Below are 13,467 nucleotides of genomic sequence, written 5' to 3' on the forward strand. Positions count from 1 at the left end.
AGATAGGCGTAACTAAGAGAATCCAAGAAAAATGGCCCATGAGAAATTGGTCATATTTTTACACCCCCTGCACAGGTAAACTCTTGATAAAGATGAGCATTAACACATAGCTAATACTGGCAGAATAACCAAAAGAACCAGGTAGCTGACGTAGAATCTATAAAACACCTATGCCTTTTTTCAAAAACACTGACTCATACTTAACTTGGCAATGTAGAGTCAATTTCCAGTGATTTTTCTGACACATGTACATGTCTAAACATACAGAGCCATTTTGGATGGTAACCCACTATTTAGCAGTGACTTATCTGTATAGCTTTCTTCTTCAATTCCCCATTCAGGCAAAAAGAGACAAAATTAAAGTCCAATTATTGGAGCTTCAAATACTGTCTATCATCAATATTGTGTTTGGGGAGTTCCGAGACCACCCTCTCATTTGGAGATTTACTATAAGGACTCACAAAACCCAGCATATAGTTGTATTCATGGCTAACACTTATTACAGCAATGTAGTATGGACGTACAGCTTGATCATAATGAAAAAGACACAGGTGAAGTCTAGAGGAATCCAAGTGCAGGTTTCCTTATCGTTCTCTCCCTCCCAAGAGGGGTCACCACACTCTTCCCCCAATAAGTAAAATCCAGTAATGTCTATGAAACGTTTCTGCTCAGGGAAGCCCATTACAGACTCACTGGTGCAGATTTTTAGGGGGCTAGAAACTTCTGCATAAACCGTACCCTACAACATAAAACATGTTGTTCCCAGATGCCAAGCAAGCGCTAACCTTTCTAAGGACAGCAGTCTCAGGCACGCTATGTTAAGTGTTTTCAGCACAAATAAATTCTGGCCATTTTTCTCACGTGGTTTCCCAAACAAAACTTTCGTTTTCAACTTCCGCGTTTACCCACACCTGTCTTTTCTTTAATGTAGGATGTGCAACTGTTTACAAATGTTTAATTTTTTTAAAAGGCCGTGCATACAAAAGCCCATATTCTCAAAAAAGAAAAAAATCTTTTTTTCCCTACTCTTGGGCGATTATTTTCGGCGTGGATGCCGGGGAAAGGAAGAAAGAGACAAAACTCTCTTTTTAGAAGCTCAAAAAGATGACCAGCACTTACATACTTTTTTGTGCATCGCACTCGGTTCTCAGCACTGAAGAGATACTAACCCACTTCATCCTCCCAACCACCAACCACCTTATGAGATAGGTTACTATTATTTCTCCCATTTTATACTTGAAACTGAGACACACAGTAGTTAGGTGACTTGCAGAAGCCAGGAGCCAGTAAGCTGTGGATGGAGATTTGGACCCAGGCAGTCCATCTCCAGGGTTCCTAATACTACACGATGCTGCCAGACACCCGCGGTAAGACTCGTCCTCTGGTCTCTAACAAAAACATCCCAAGTTTCTGAAGAGAAAATGCGCCGTGAGGATGAGCGCGGAAAGGAGGCCAGAAGGGTGCTGGGTCGTCGCGACCCTGGTCAAGGTGAGGCGGCTCCTCTCCCGCCCCACCTCGCCGGCTCCTCCCGCCGCAGCCCGGACACCCGGCCAGCCCGGCCACGCTCACGCGGCCCTCGGTGATCGCCTGGAGCCCCCAAGGATCGGGAAGGCGAGGGAACGTGGGAGGGGCGGGGGGCGTTCTTTCCCTGGCCAGTCAAGCCACAAGGGCCCGGGGTTGTGGAAACGAAGACGGAGAAACTGCGGCGACCCCAGCACCGAGCCCCAACTCACCCTGCCAGGCCCGGCGGCCGCCTCTACAATCGGAAGAGACTGCGCCTGCACGTCCGCCCCTCCCGCTGGCAGGGGCGGGGCCTCGTGTGCCCGCCCCCACGTTCGGTGGGTGGGCGGTTGGGGCCGCCCCTCGCGTGGCCGCGCACCCGGAGTTGGGCGTGGACGGGGAGGGGCCGACTCGCGTCGCGCCTGCGTCCTGTAAGTTTGCAGGTCTAGGTAGGCCCCGGCTAATCTTAGAAAAATGTTAAGTGGACTGTTAATTGGATCCTGATAGTGGCCTGGAGTTCGCGCAGCTGAGGTGTTCTTGGAGTCAGGATTAAGTCCCACTTGTTGCTGGACAGCGTGCCCGGACAGCCTCCGACTTCTCGCCGTCACATTCTTCTGTGCAATAAAATCACATCAGACATCATATATTTTCTTGTTTTTTCTCATTATTGTTGTCTTACCTGTCGTTCTCACTTTTTTAAAAATTTTTTTAAATTTATTTTTATTTATTTATTTTTGGCTGCATTGGGTCTTCATTGCTGCGCTCCGGCTTTCTCTAGTTGTGGCGAGTGGGGACTACTCTTCCTTGTGGTGCACGGGCTTCTCATGGCGGTGGCTTCTCTTGTTGCGGAGCTCGGGCTCTAGAGCACAGGCTCAGTAGTTGTGGCACACGGGCTTAGTTGTTCCCCGTCATGTGGGATCTTCCCGGACCAGGGCTTGAGCCTGTGTCCCCTGCATTGGCAGGTGGATTCGTAACCACTGCACCACCAGGGAATTCCTTCACTTCTTTATTAGAAAATTTCCTGACCTATACCTAGACCTCTTCGAAGCTCGATTACCCGTTAAACTGGTTTGCACTTTGCATATGTTTAGTAAAAGTAATTGGTTGAAAAATACTTTGTTTGAATGATATTGCAGACATCAACACTAGTTACAGATAAATTCTACGATTCTTGTAATCTTTCACAATTCTTCAGCCTTGGATTCCTATTTGATGGATTCTTCAAAGGAAGGAAATTATTTTTAAATGGTACCTAGTAAGTATATTTTTAGTGCTATTGCAAAGACATTATGACAAAACATCAAATAGAAATATAAATGTGCTTAAGGTCAGCTCTGTATACATTTCAAATAATGTTAAGTATCTTAATTTTACCGTCATTGTTCTGTCTGAAAATGTATGGAATACTTTACTAAGCTATAGGCTATACATATATTAAGTTTTATCGTGTATTTTAAAAGATACATTCTTTATTATAAAAGTAATACATGAAAGTTTCACATAAAGTTCCTCACCTTTTCCTCCTTCCCTCATTCCCATTTGCTTTCCTCAGAGGTAACATTTCCTCTTCTCTATTTTCTGTTTCTTGTGTATAGTTTCAGGAATTGTCTTTGCACATACAATATGCCTTTGTACTACATTTTTATATGATTACCATTTGTTAAAAGAGAACACAGGTTAAATTACGGTCTATTTTCTATTCTACAACTTGATTTTTTTTCACTTGATCGTATATCTTGGACATATCTCCACACCAGCCTCATTCTTTTTACTTGTTGCTTAGAACTCCAGTGAATGGATGTATCATTTTTTCCCAATCAGTCCCCTGTTAATGTACATTTATCTTTGCCTACTTGTGCAGATATTTTCAGTAGATAAACTATTGGCAGTGAAAATGCTGAGTCAACAGATGCTCAAGGGCTTCCCTGGTTGCACAGTGGTTAAGAATCCGCCTGCCAATGCAGGGAACACGGGTTCGAGCCCTGGTCCGGGAAGATCCCACATGCCGCGGAGCAACTAAGCCCGTGCGCCACAACTACTGAGCCTGTGCTCTAGAGCCCGCGAGCCACAACTACTAAGCCCGCGTGCCTAGAGCCCGTGCTCCGCAACAAGAGAAGCCAACACAATGAGAAGCCCACGCACCCCAACGAACAGTAGCCCCCACTCGCCACAACTAGAGAAAGCCCGTGCGCAGCAACAAAGACCCAACACAGCCAAAAATAAATAAATTAAATAAATAAATTTAAAAAAAAATGTTCAAGTTTTGATAAACTTTTGGAAAAAACGTTGCATGAAAGGCAATACATTTCCTAATTCTTCATTTGATTTGTCTAAAATCTGCGGGCTTGATGTGGATTTAGAAAGAAATGGGAAAAATCCCAAGTCACTTAAAAATCCTCTCCTTTCCAATTGTCTTTCACTTGCATTGTGGTGAAAAATAAAATGAGTTGTTTGAGAATTAATGACTCATATCAACTCATCACTAGTAGACCTTTCCCAGAAAACATTACATTATTTCTCTGCCTTTCATTCCACTTCAAGCCTTACTTCCCTTGGTCACACTGACTCTGAAGGAAGAACTTGGACATTTGTCCAAGGAGCAATGATCAGTACTCCTGTTTGACAAGATCTTTCTGCTCTAAGCCCTCTTTAATAAACCAAGTTTGGCACTGTGCTAGTTATAGGAGGACACATTCATCTTTTCAGAAAAAGAAATCCTACAGAAAAATATTTCTCAAATAATCAGTCATGACCACTTGAAAAGAATTGTTTAGTAATATGTGCTCTTGCAAAAGTGTAAATTAGATTAAATGTGATTCATTGAGGCCAAGTACATTGTTTCCATATCTGTGTCCATACTACCTGTGGTTTATGATGTGGATGCCACAGAGAGTACATGAATCTACAATATTTAGTGACATCTTAGTTCAAAGTCAATCCACAAAGTAGATTACACAGAGACTATGGTTACTTCAAATGACTTGGAAAACATAACTGTAAATGTTGTCATTGGTGTAGAAATCTGAAGTCATTTTATTATTAAATTATTGAAAGCTGAATAATTTAAAAGTGCATGCTTAATGAAATTATTCCTTGAACACATACTTTAATAATGCCATTTGGAAACTAATTTTAAAAAATTTCACTGTGAATCCATTTGCAGTTAAATATGGCTTTCATTATCCTTGGGAACCAAATTGAGAATAAATTAAAAATAAGGTAATGAACCAAGTTGAGAATAAAGTAAAAACAAGGTAATAAGAAACTTTATATGCTGTAGGCTGAATATGCTCCCTCCACAACCACACACCAAGGTGTTCTAATTCCTGGAACCTATGAATATGTTACCTTACATGGCAAAAGGATTTTGTGCATATGATTAAATCAGGATTATCCCAGTGGTCCCAGTGTAATCACAAAGGTCCTTATGAAAGGGAGGCAGAAGGGTGAGAGGAAGAGAAGAGGATGTGACAGCACAAGCAGAGGTCGGAATTAGAGATCTGAAGATGCCAAACTGTTGGCTTTGAAGATGGGGAAATGGACCAATAGCCAAGGAATGCAGGCAGCCTCTCCTAGATGGAAAAGTTTAAGTACAGAAATTCTCCCCTACAGCCTTCAGAAGGAACACAGGCTTGCTGACACCTTAATTTTAGCCTAGTGACTTCTGACCTTCAAAACTGTACGTAATAAATTTGTGTTGTTTTAAGTCAATAAGTTTGTGGTATAGTAGCAATTGGAAACGAACACATTTTATAAATTAGTTGGACCTGACTCTGAGTTATCATCAAATATACTCAAATATCATCATGTTGTGGGGAAAAGATGACAGCATGAGATTAATACTGACATCAGTTGAACCAGCTATGGGAGTGAAGAGCAATTCTTAGAAAAGTGCACATGTGCTTTGCTTTAATTCAATGCATGAGAATCCTGTTATGAAGTAAATTGGAGAAATTTATTTACTTTATATATTTAAATACTATATTTGTTATATTCTCTTTCCACTTTTAAACTTTGTCTCTCCTTAAAAAGATAATAATCATAAACAAAAAAGCAAACCCAACCCTTAGTTTCTTACCAGGCAGTTTTACAGCAGGGCACGTTTCCGTCCGCGATTACTCCTAGTGGCACTACCCGGTTCGGCCGGAGCCTGGCTGGAGGGCGCTCGAGAGCCCGGCGCGGTTCGCCGGGCGGCGGGAGGAGGAGGAGGACCAGGAGGAGGAAGTGGTTAGTAGCCCCGAGGCTCGATCTGGAGATGAGGCTGCTGCAACTATTGCACTTGAGTGGGCGCCTGGCGATCCTCGGGTCCGCAGAGACTGCGCTCTGGGGTGAGCTCGGGGTTCCCGGGGAAAGGGAGAACGCCTAACCTCGGGCCCCTGAGAAGGGATGGCGTTGGTGAGGGTGATCGCTTCTTTTTTAAAGGCTTCCAGTTAAAAGTCAGACCCAGGGCTTCCCTGGTGGCGCAGTGGTTGAGAGTGCGCCTGCCGATTCAGGGGACACGGGTTTGTGCCCCGGTCTGGGAAGATCCCACATGCCGCGGAGCGGCTGGGCCCGTGAGCCATGGCCGCTGAGCCTGTGCTCCGCAGCGGGAGAGGCCACAGCAGTGAGAGGCCCGCGTACCGCAAAAAAAAAAAAAAAAAAAAATCAGACCCAGTACACTTGGCACCTGGGAATGTAACACCCACTTGCAGTTCTTGTTCCTTCAGATTCCGGGCTACTGGGGTTGCTCTCGGGGTACGCACGGAGAGGGAGAGGGGCAAACGTTGCTCCAGGGAGCTCGCGTGGGAAGGCAGTTATAAATGTATGGGTGCTTGACTGAGCAATGAAGGTCAGTTCGCGACTCAGAGAAGTGAGCTCAGTGGCCAGTTCCTGCCGGGGAGAGTTGCAATGAGGAGCCCAGTCTTGCGAGTTATACTTGTGACCCACTAGAGGGCAGCACTCATGGGCTTATGAAACCTACGGTTGCCACGTTAGGGCTGTAATAGTACCACCCCTAATTTTACAGCTGGCGACACAGAAGCCAGAGAAGCGAAGGTGGTCAGTGGAGGAGGTGGGTCTAGAACCCAGAGCAGGCCTCCAGTCCCTTCTCTTTGCTTTACGTGCTGCCTCTCCTTTAGCAACAACCTTTGTGGATAAAGATACAGGGGCCCCAGCGTAACATTTTCTCCCCGCCCCGCCCCGCCCCAGTTATTCCATTTTAACTCTTGGTACAGCCTCTGTAGTTGAAGAGGTGTCATTCCTGCAAATTCTGTTATTTGGTTTTACCTTTAATCAGCATATCATTTATTGAGCTCCTAATCTGCCAGACGTCCTGCTGGGGATACAGTTTACTTCACCATTTTGGGGTTAGACACACACAAACCATCACCACACACAGCCCAGTCGAATGAGACTGCAATGGAAAGGACTGAGTTGGAGAAGGTGTTAGAGAAAAGGTGCCTGTTTCATTTAAAAAATTCTACTTGTAATACATGATTATATTCTCATTATATTAAAACAAACAATAAAGCACAGCATGAGTCCCCTTTATGCACTCTCCCCAGATATGAGTATACATAAATATATGTACACATGAAAATACTATGTGTGTTAATATATATAATAGATTAGTATATATATGGATATCTATAGTATCTATCTCTCTGTATATATACTATACACCATAGATATATATATATACTATATACTATAGATATCTATATATAATGTGAGCTACACTGTGCTTGCTTTTCTGTAATTTTTTTTCTCACCTAGGTATTCAGAAGCTTTCTATGGCAGCACATATAACTCTTTTAACCACTGCATATATCCCCTACTATGAATTACCACAGTTTATTTAACTAGTCCCTTATTGATGGATATTTTGGTTTCCAAGTTTTTTGCTATTATAAAAAGTTCTCAATAATTATCATTGTACATGCTTCTTTGTGCATATGTACAAGTATTTTACAAGAATAGATACCTAGAAGTGGAATTGTTGTATCAAAGGGGAGGTGACAAGTGACATTCAACAGGGTCATAAAAGAGACTTAGAGTATGAGACTTAGACTTAGAGAAATGTATTCCCTTCAGAGGGAACAATGTCCATAAATCATGAAGGAAATGTGAAAATAGATATTTATTGTGCACTGTATAGAGTATTTAAACCTCACAGCAACTCTAAAAGGTTAAATAATATTATTCGATTTTACAAATAAGAAGCTAAGTACCAGAGAGTTTAAGTAATCTGCCCAGGGTCACAGAGCCAAGTGGGCAAGCCAGGATTTGAACCTAGGTTTATCTGACTCTAAAATTCCTGCTCTTTCCACTATAAAAATGAGATTAGAGCACATGTATACTTTTTATGTTGCTGGAGGGTAGGATAATTGGGGCAGAGAAGCAATGAGGAGGAGGTTTGGTAAGTTATATTGGTAAGGGGTGGGGGGGGGGTTGAAGGACATTATAGAACGTACTAAGAAGCTTGGACTGTGAATCCTGTAATGTAGGCTGTAGGGAGTAACCAGGTGAGGTTGGATCTACCAGTGTGGAAACAGCAAAATTGGAGTTTATTCAAAGTTTAAGCTCAAAAAGTGAAAATTAGGTATAGCGTGTATTACTCTTGAAAATCCCTCAAGAGAACCACACATCATCTCTCAGTGTTTCCAACAGCCAGTTTTTCTTCACTGTAGGAGCAGTCCACTGTTTCTTTGGTTGAGCATCAGATGAAGTGGTTAATTTACAAGTGGAAGCCATGTTGTACAAAAACACACACACACTATAGCTTTAAATAATTAGTGTGGAGTACAGACTCATACCGTGAGAGGCTTGGGGGAACTGAGACTCATCAAGGGACCATGCTTGGGACTTCCCTGGTGGTCCAGTGGCTAAGACTCCGCGCTCCCAACGCAGGGGGCCTGGGTTTGATCCCTGGTCAGGGAACTAGATCCCACATACCGCAACTAAAGATCCCGCATGCTGTAACAAAGATCCCACGTGCCACAACTAAAAAAAGATTCTGCATGCCACAGTGAAGATCCCGCAGGTGGCAATGAAGATCCCGCCTGCCACAACTAAGACCCGGTGCAGCCAAATAAATAAATAAATAAAATTTTTTTTTTTTAAAGGGACCATGCTTGCTTCAGGCTTTTGCTTACCAAGTGGAAAGGCAGGAAATCCAGTCTTACTGATTACTCTTCCTGTTCTCCACACCTCCCCCCCGCCCCACTCCTTGCTGAATTAGAGAAAGTTAAACGTCGGTTTAATATGACTCTACTATACAGGAAAAACTTAGATTAGGGTAAGATTTACAAACTATTTGCAAAATTCAGTTACCAAATTTTGAATGTGTATTTATAAACTCTCCCTCCAATTAAAGGGCTTGGAGAGAGTAGAATATTGGAGGTGGCCCAAGACCAGCCATAAGTATGCAGGGCAGGAGGATAGGGCTGCATCTTATACTGTTCAGTCAGGCTGTATGCAAAATATATACATTGATTATACAGTTTAGTAAGGTCAAAAGATCAATATGGTTAGCTGACCGGCACAATGGGGAAAATTCCTTTGACCTACTCTTTCCAGATATTAATAGAGATGTCATTTTGAAAGTACCTAAATTATTTTATTCTTTCCAGGTTTGAAGTCACTAAAAGGAAGCTGCAACAATTTTTGTACTGCTATTTGTAAAGATGTCACTTATATGGAACTTAAAAACCTCTTGAAGTCCAAAAAAATTATGTTAATTGATGTTAGAGAACCATGGGAAATTCTTGAGTATGGAAAAATCCCCGGGTCTGTCAATATACCATGTAAGTGACATGTGTCTTAACTGATTCATTAGAAATATATATCCAGTAACTGACTGTATCTAAAATTTAATCAAAATTCGTAACATTTTCTTTCAGTGGATAACGTAGATGAAGCTCTACAGATGAACCCAAAAGACTTCAAAGAGAAGTACAATGAAGTAAAGCCGTCCAAATCTGACAGTCTAGTGTTTTCCTGTTTAGCTGGAGTGAGAAGCAAGCAAGCTATGGACACAGCAATATCTCTGGGCTTTAACAGGTGTGTAGATGAAGGATAAAAATGGGTTTAAGAGTATGTATTGCAGTATTTCATGGGTATATTTTTATTGGCCTACTGAAGGATTTCTTATAATTACTATGTTAGCAATGGCAGGATAGACTCTTACAGACTGAGTCTCTACTTTTCATCCTACAATCTTTCAAATAGGCTCAAAGTCTAAATAGTATGGTGAGAAGCCATTGCATCTCTAAATCTCTAAATTTCTTATCTCTGAAGTTCCTGTGAACCTTGTGCTGTAAAGCAGGAGAACTAATTATTTGATGTATGTTTTTAGTGCTCAACACTATGCTGGAGGATGGAAGGAATGGGCAACCTATGAATTTTCGGAGAAGAAACAAGGAAATTGAATTTTGGCATACAAGCAGGCCCTTTCCTTGTGTACGTGCAGCCTAGGATAGTGGAATCAGCAAAAGAATCAAAATGTAGCCCTGGAACCACTGGTTAATGGGAAGGGAACTTTGTGTAAGTCAATTATTTGTTGAATCTTTTTCTCACCTATAAATTGGGAATACCACTTCCCCCTGCCTACTTCCAAAGGCTAATGAGGCTTGCTATAATGTATGTGACTTGCCATGGAAACATAAGGATTGGGATTCTAAAAATTAATTTTTAAATAGTTTAGTATAGTTCAATAGTATTCCAAAAGACCTGGTTACTTGTATTACCTAATCATAATGTGTGACCACTTCTGTTAATATAGTGCCTATACTCTTCAAAGAGGCTATGAACTAGACCAGTCAATTAAGACTTAACCTTAAAACACCAAGAATCTGGGGTGCAGAAAAGTAGGTGAAATATGAACAATGAAAATACAACATTAGCAATATCCAAAGACTTATGGCACTGTGACCAGCATGGTAGTGATATAATTTGCAGTTTAAAAAAGTAATATGACCTATGGGGAAAGTAATCAGAACAGTGGTTGCTTCTGTTGAAGGAAGGAAATTAACAGGAAAATCAAGGAGGAAAATTTCTAGGGTGATGGAAGTGCTCTATATCTTGATTGAGGTGTTGGTACTTAGGTATATACATTTACCAAAACTCATTGAACACTTTATATGTTATCTGTAATTACATCTCAATTAAAAATAATGAAAATAGAAGAAAAGTTTAAATGCAAATGACTCCCACTAGCATAAGTATATTTCTTTGGAATGTTAAGTCCTACACTTGTTAGTACACTAGTGCACTGGTGAGTGGTAAAACAAATTTGTGCTTTCTTCCATCCATGTCTCTTCAGACCCATCTGTTTTTACTCTCATTTATACAGTCATTCAGAACATGTAAGGCCTGGCAAGTAAACTATAAGGACTTGGTTTTGTCCTAAATGACTTAAGCCATTGGAGAATCTGTGGTAGGTATGTGATATTATCACCTTGAACTTCTATTTCTGATATGTCAGTCTAGTTTCTAGCAAACTCCCTACAAGAACTAGAAAAGCTGGAAAATACACATAATACAGACACAGACACAGACACACACACACACACACACACACACACACACACACACTTTTCAATGTTGGTTCATCCTCTACAGCTTTCCTTCTCCCAGGATCATGACTCTTCAAATCCTCGCTGTCTTTGTAATTCTTTCATGCCTTTAAACAAATTTTATTTATATATTTATATAAACAAATATTACTAGGGCATATATATTAAGGAAGTGAGGATCTGAAGAGCCACAAGCTCACAGAGAAGAAAAGCTATAGACAGTGAACCACCATTGAAGTACTGGGCCCAACCAGGAACAGGTAAATACACCAGGGTATAGAGTCTGGGGAAACACACCAGGCTTTTCCAGAAAGACAAAAAATATTCTAAAAGAAAGAAAATACTAAAGAACACAACATTATCTATGTATATGTAATATATACTGAATATGAGTTTAACAAAAATTATGCAATTAAATTGGGAGGATGATGGGAGTATAAGTCCCAGGGTAGAACAAGTTTGGGGGCGGGGAGGGGGTGGGAGCTGGAAGTGGAGAGCAGGTGTGTGAGAAAGTAAAATCTTCATCTTCCAGAGTAGGAAGTTAAGAGATAATATTTACAAGTAAAAAAAAAAAAAAAGCAAAAGCAAAAAAAAGGAAACTGGAGGGTAAGCAGAAGAGGAGTACAGTAAAGTGTTTAAGAGCCTGGGACCTGCAGCCCAGATGCCCAGGTTTTAATAAGATTCTAATCCAAGCTCTTGTCACTTACTTGTGACTGGGTAAGTTACTTAACCTTCTGTTCCTGAGTTTCCTCATCTCTGAAATGATTGTTCTGAGAATTAAATGACTTCATAATGTAGAGAGCTTGGAATATACTTGTCACATAATAAGTGCTCAATAAATGCTATAATTATAAGCTTGTTACTTGGAAGTGTGGAAGTAACACAACAGCAGAGAAATGACTAATAGTTGCTCTGGGGAGCAGGAATAAGAAGCAGGGAAAATGGGACTGGGACCTAACATCTCCCTTATGTCTTATAGCAACACTGTCCAAAAGAATTATGATGCAAGCCAGTATGTGATTTTTAGGTTTCTTACACTTAAGTAAAATAGGTGAAATTAATTTGAATAGTGTTTTATTTAGTCCTATGTATCTAAAAAATCATCATTTAAAACATGTAATCAATATAAACAAATTAGATATTTTACATTCTTTTGTTTTGTACCAAGTATTGAAATCCAGTGTGTGTTTTTACATTTATAGCACATTTCAATTCAGACTAGCCACATTTTTAGTGTTCCATAGCCACGTGTGGCTAGTGGCTATCTCACTGGACAGTGCAGCCTGTGGTAATATTTGATGTTTAGAAAGAACACACATCATCAATGGCTGCTAAATCACAGAAAGAGACAACCAGCCATTATATGCCTCCTGATAGGAGATACTTTATACAGTAGTCTATAATGGAAAAAAAAAAATTTGAGCCTGAACCTGATCAAGCTTTTGCATTCAATTACCAATTTATAGAAATACAGAGAAGAAAAGAACATGTTAAGTAGCACCTCAAGGATACACTCAGCAAAATACATATGGTGGGAAATTCTTAGTGGACAAGCAAACCAAAATGGGGAATTTTTTAAATGAAATAAAGGAGAAATCCATGAATTTTAAAAGATTTATCAATGAATTCCATGTGTGGTCTTTATTTAGATCCTACGTAGAATTATTTAATAACATTTATGATATTGAGATAACTGAAAATGTAAACACTGGATATTTGATATTACAAAATTATTTTGACTAACTCTTTTGGGTACAGTAAGACTTCTATTGGGTTTTTTGGGGGTTTTGTTTTGTTTTGTTTTTTAAAGAGCCATTATCTCTTAGGATTACATACTGAAATAATTATGGACAAAATGATATCTTGTATTTGCTTCAAAATAATATGCATGTTGGAGGAAGTGGTGGGAGTTTAGATGAAATTGGCCATGTGTCGATAATTGTTAAAGTTGAGTGACAGGTATATGGAGGTTCATTACAATATTTTATCTACTCTTGTATATGTTGTGTTAAATTTTCTACTTAAATAAGAGGTTGAAAATAAAACTACTAGGCATATGTATTTTCAAAATAAAATTTTTTTAGAAATATAGGTGAGCTTAAAGGAAAAATTAGGGTGAAGTCAATGATTATAATATATAATCACTCTGCCCTTCCAACCCAAGCCCAATCTTAATTCCTTCAGACCTGAGGAGAGCTTTTTTTTCTTATTTCATAAGCCTAGGAGACCTACTTCTGTCATTGGTACTGACTTTATAATCTCTCTTTCCAGCTTATGTGATACTATCCACAAGGAAGCAGAACTGTAAAAGTCTGGTTATAAACCATTTGAAATTAATTACCCACTTGATAAACTATGAAGGCTTTAATACTTATCCAAAGGAAGAAAGACTCAGAAGACAACATAAGGCAGA

At 40.2% G+C, this 13,467-nt stretch overlaps 1 protein-coding gene across 2 annotated transcripts; it reads left to right on the forward strand.

The window, feature by feature from the left end:
• The first annotated feature begins 5,693 nt into the window (after window positions 1-5,693).
• Window positions 5,694-13,376, forward strand: LOC309831789 (thiosulfate sulfurtransferase/rhodanese-like domain-containing protein 3). Of its 2 annotated transcripts, XR_014297635.1 has the most exons (6): window positions 5,694-5,828; window positions 9,111-9,284; window positions 9,381-9,540; window positions 9,836-10,023; window positions 10,832-10,919; window positions 13,326-13,376. XR_014297635.1 is itself a non-coding variant. In XM_082669135.1 (4 exons), the coding sequence occupies exons 1-4, from the start codon at window positions 5,756-5,758 to the stop codon at window positions 9,906-9,908; spliced, it is 480 nt and encodes a 159-aa protein (XP_082525261.1). In that variant the 5' UTR covers window positions 5,694-5,755; the 3' UTR covers window positions 9,909-13,013. The 2 variants fall into 2 exon arrangements, 1 of the variants encoding a protein (XP_082525261.1); XM_082669135.1 differs by lacking the exon at window positions 13,326-13,376 and having other exon boundaries at window positions 9,836-13,013.
• Window positions 13,377-13,467: the final 91 nt, after the last annotated feature.

This window comes from Grampus griseus (genome assembly GCF_964374135.1).
Source record: "Grampus griseus genome assembly, chromosome: 13".
NCBI classification, from domain to species: Eukaryota; Metazoa; Chordata; class Mammalia; order Artiodactyla; family Delphinidae; genus Grampus; species Grampus griseus.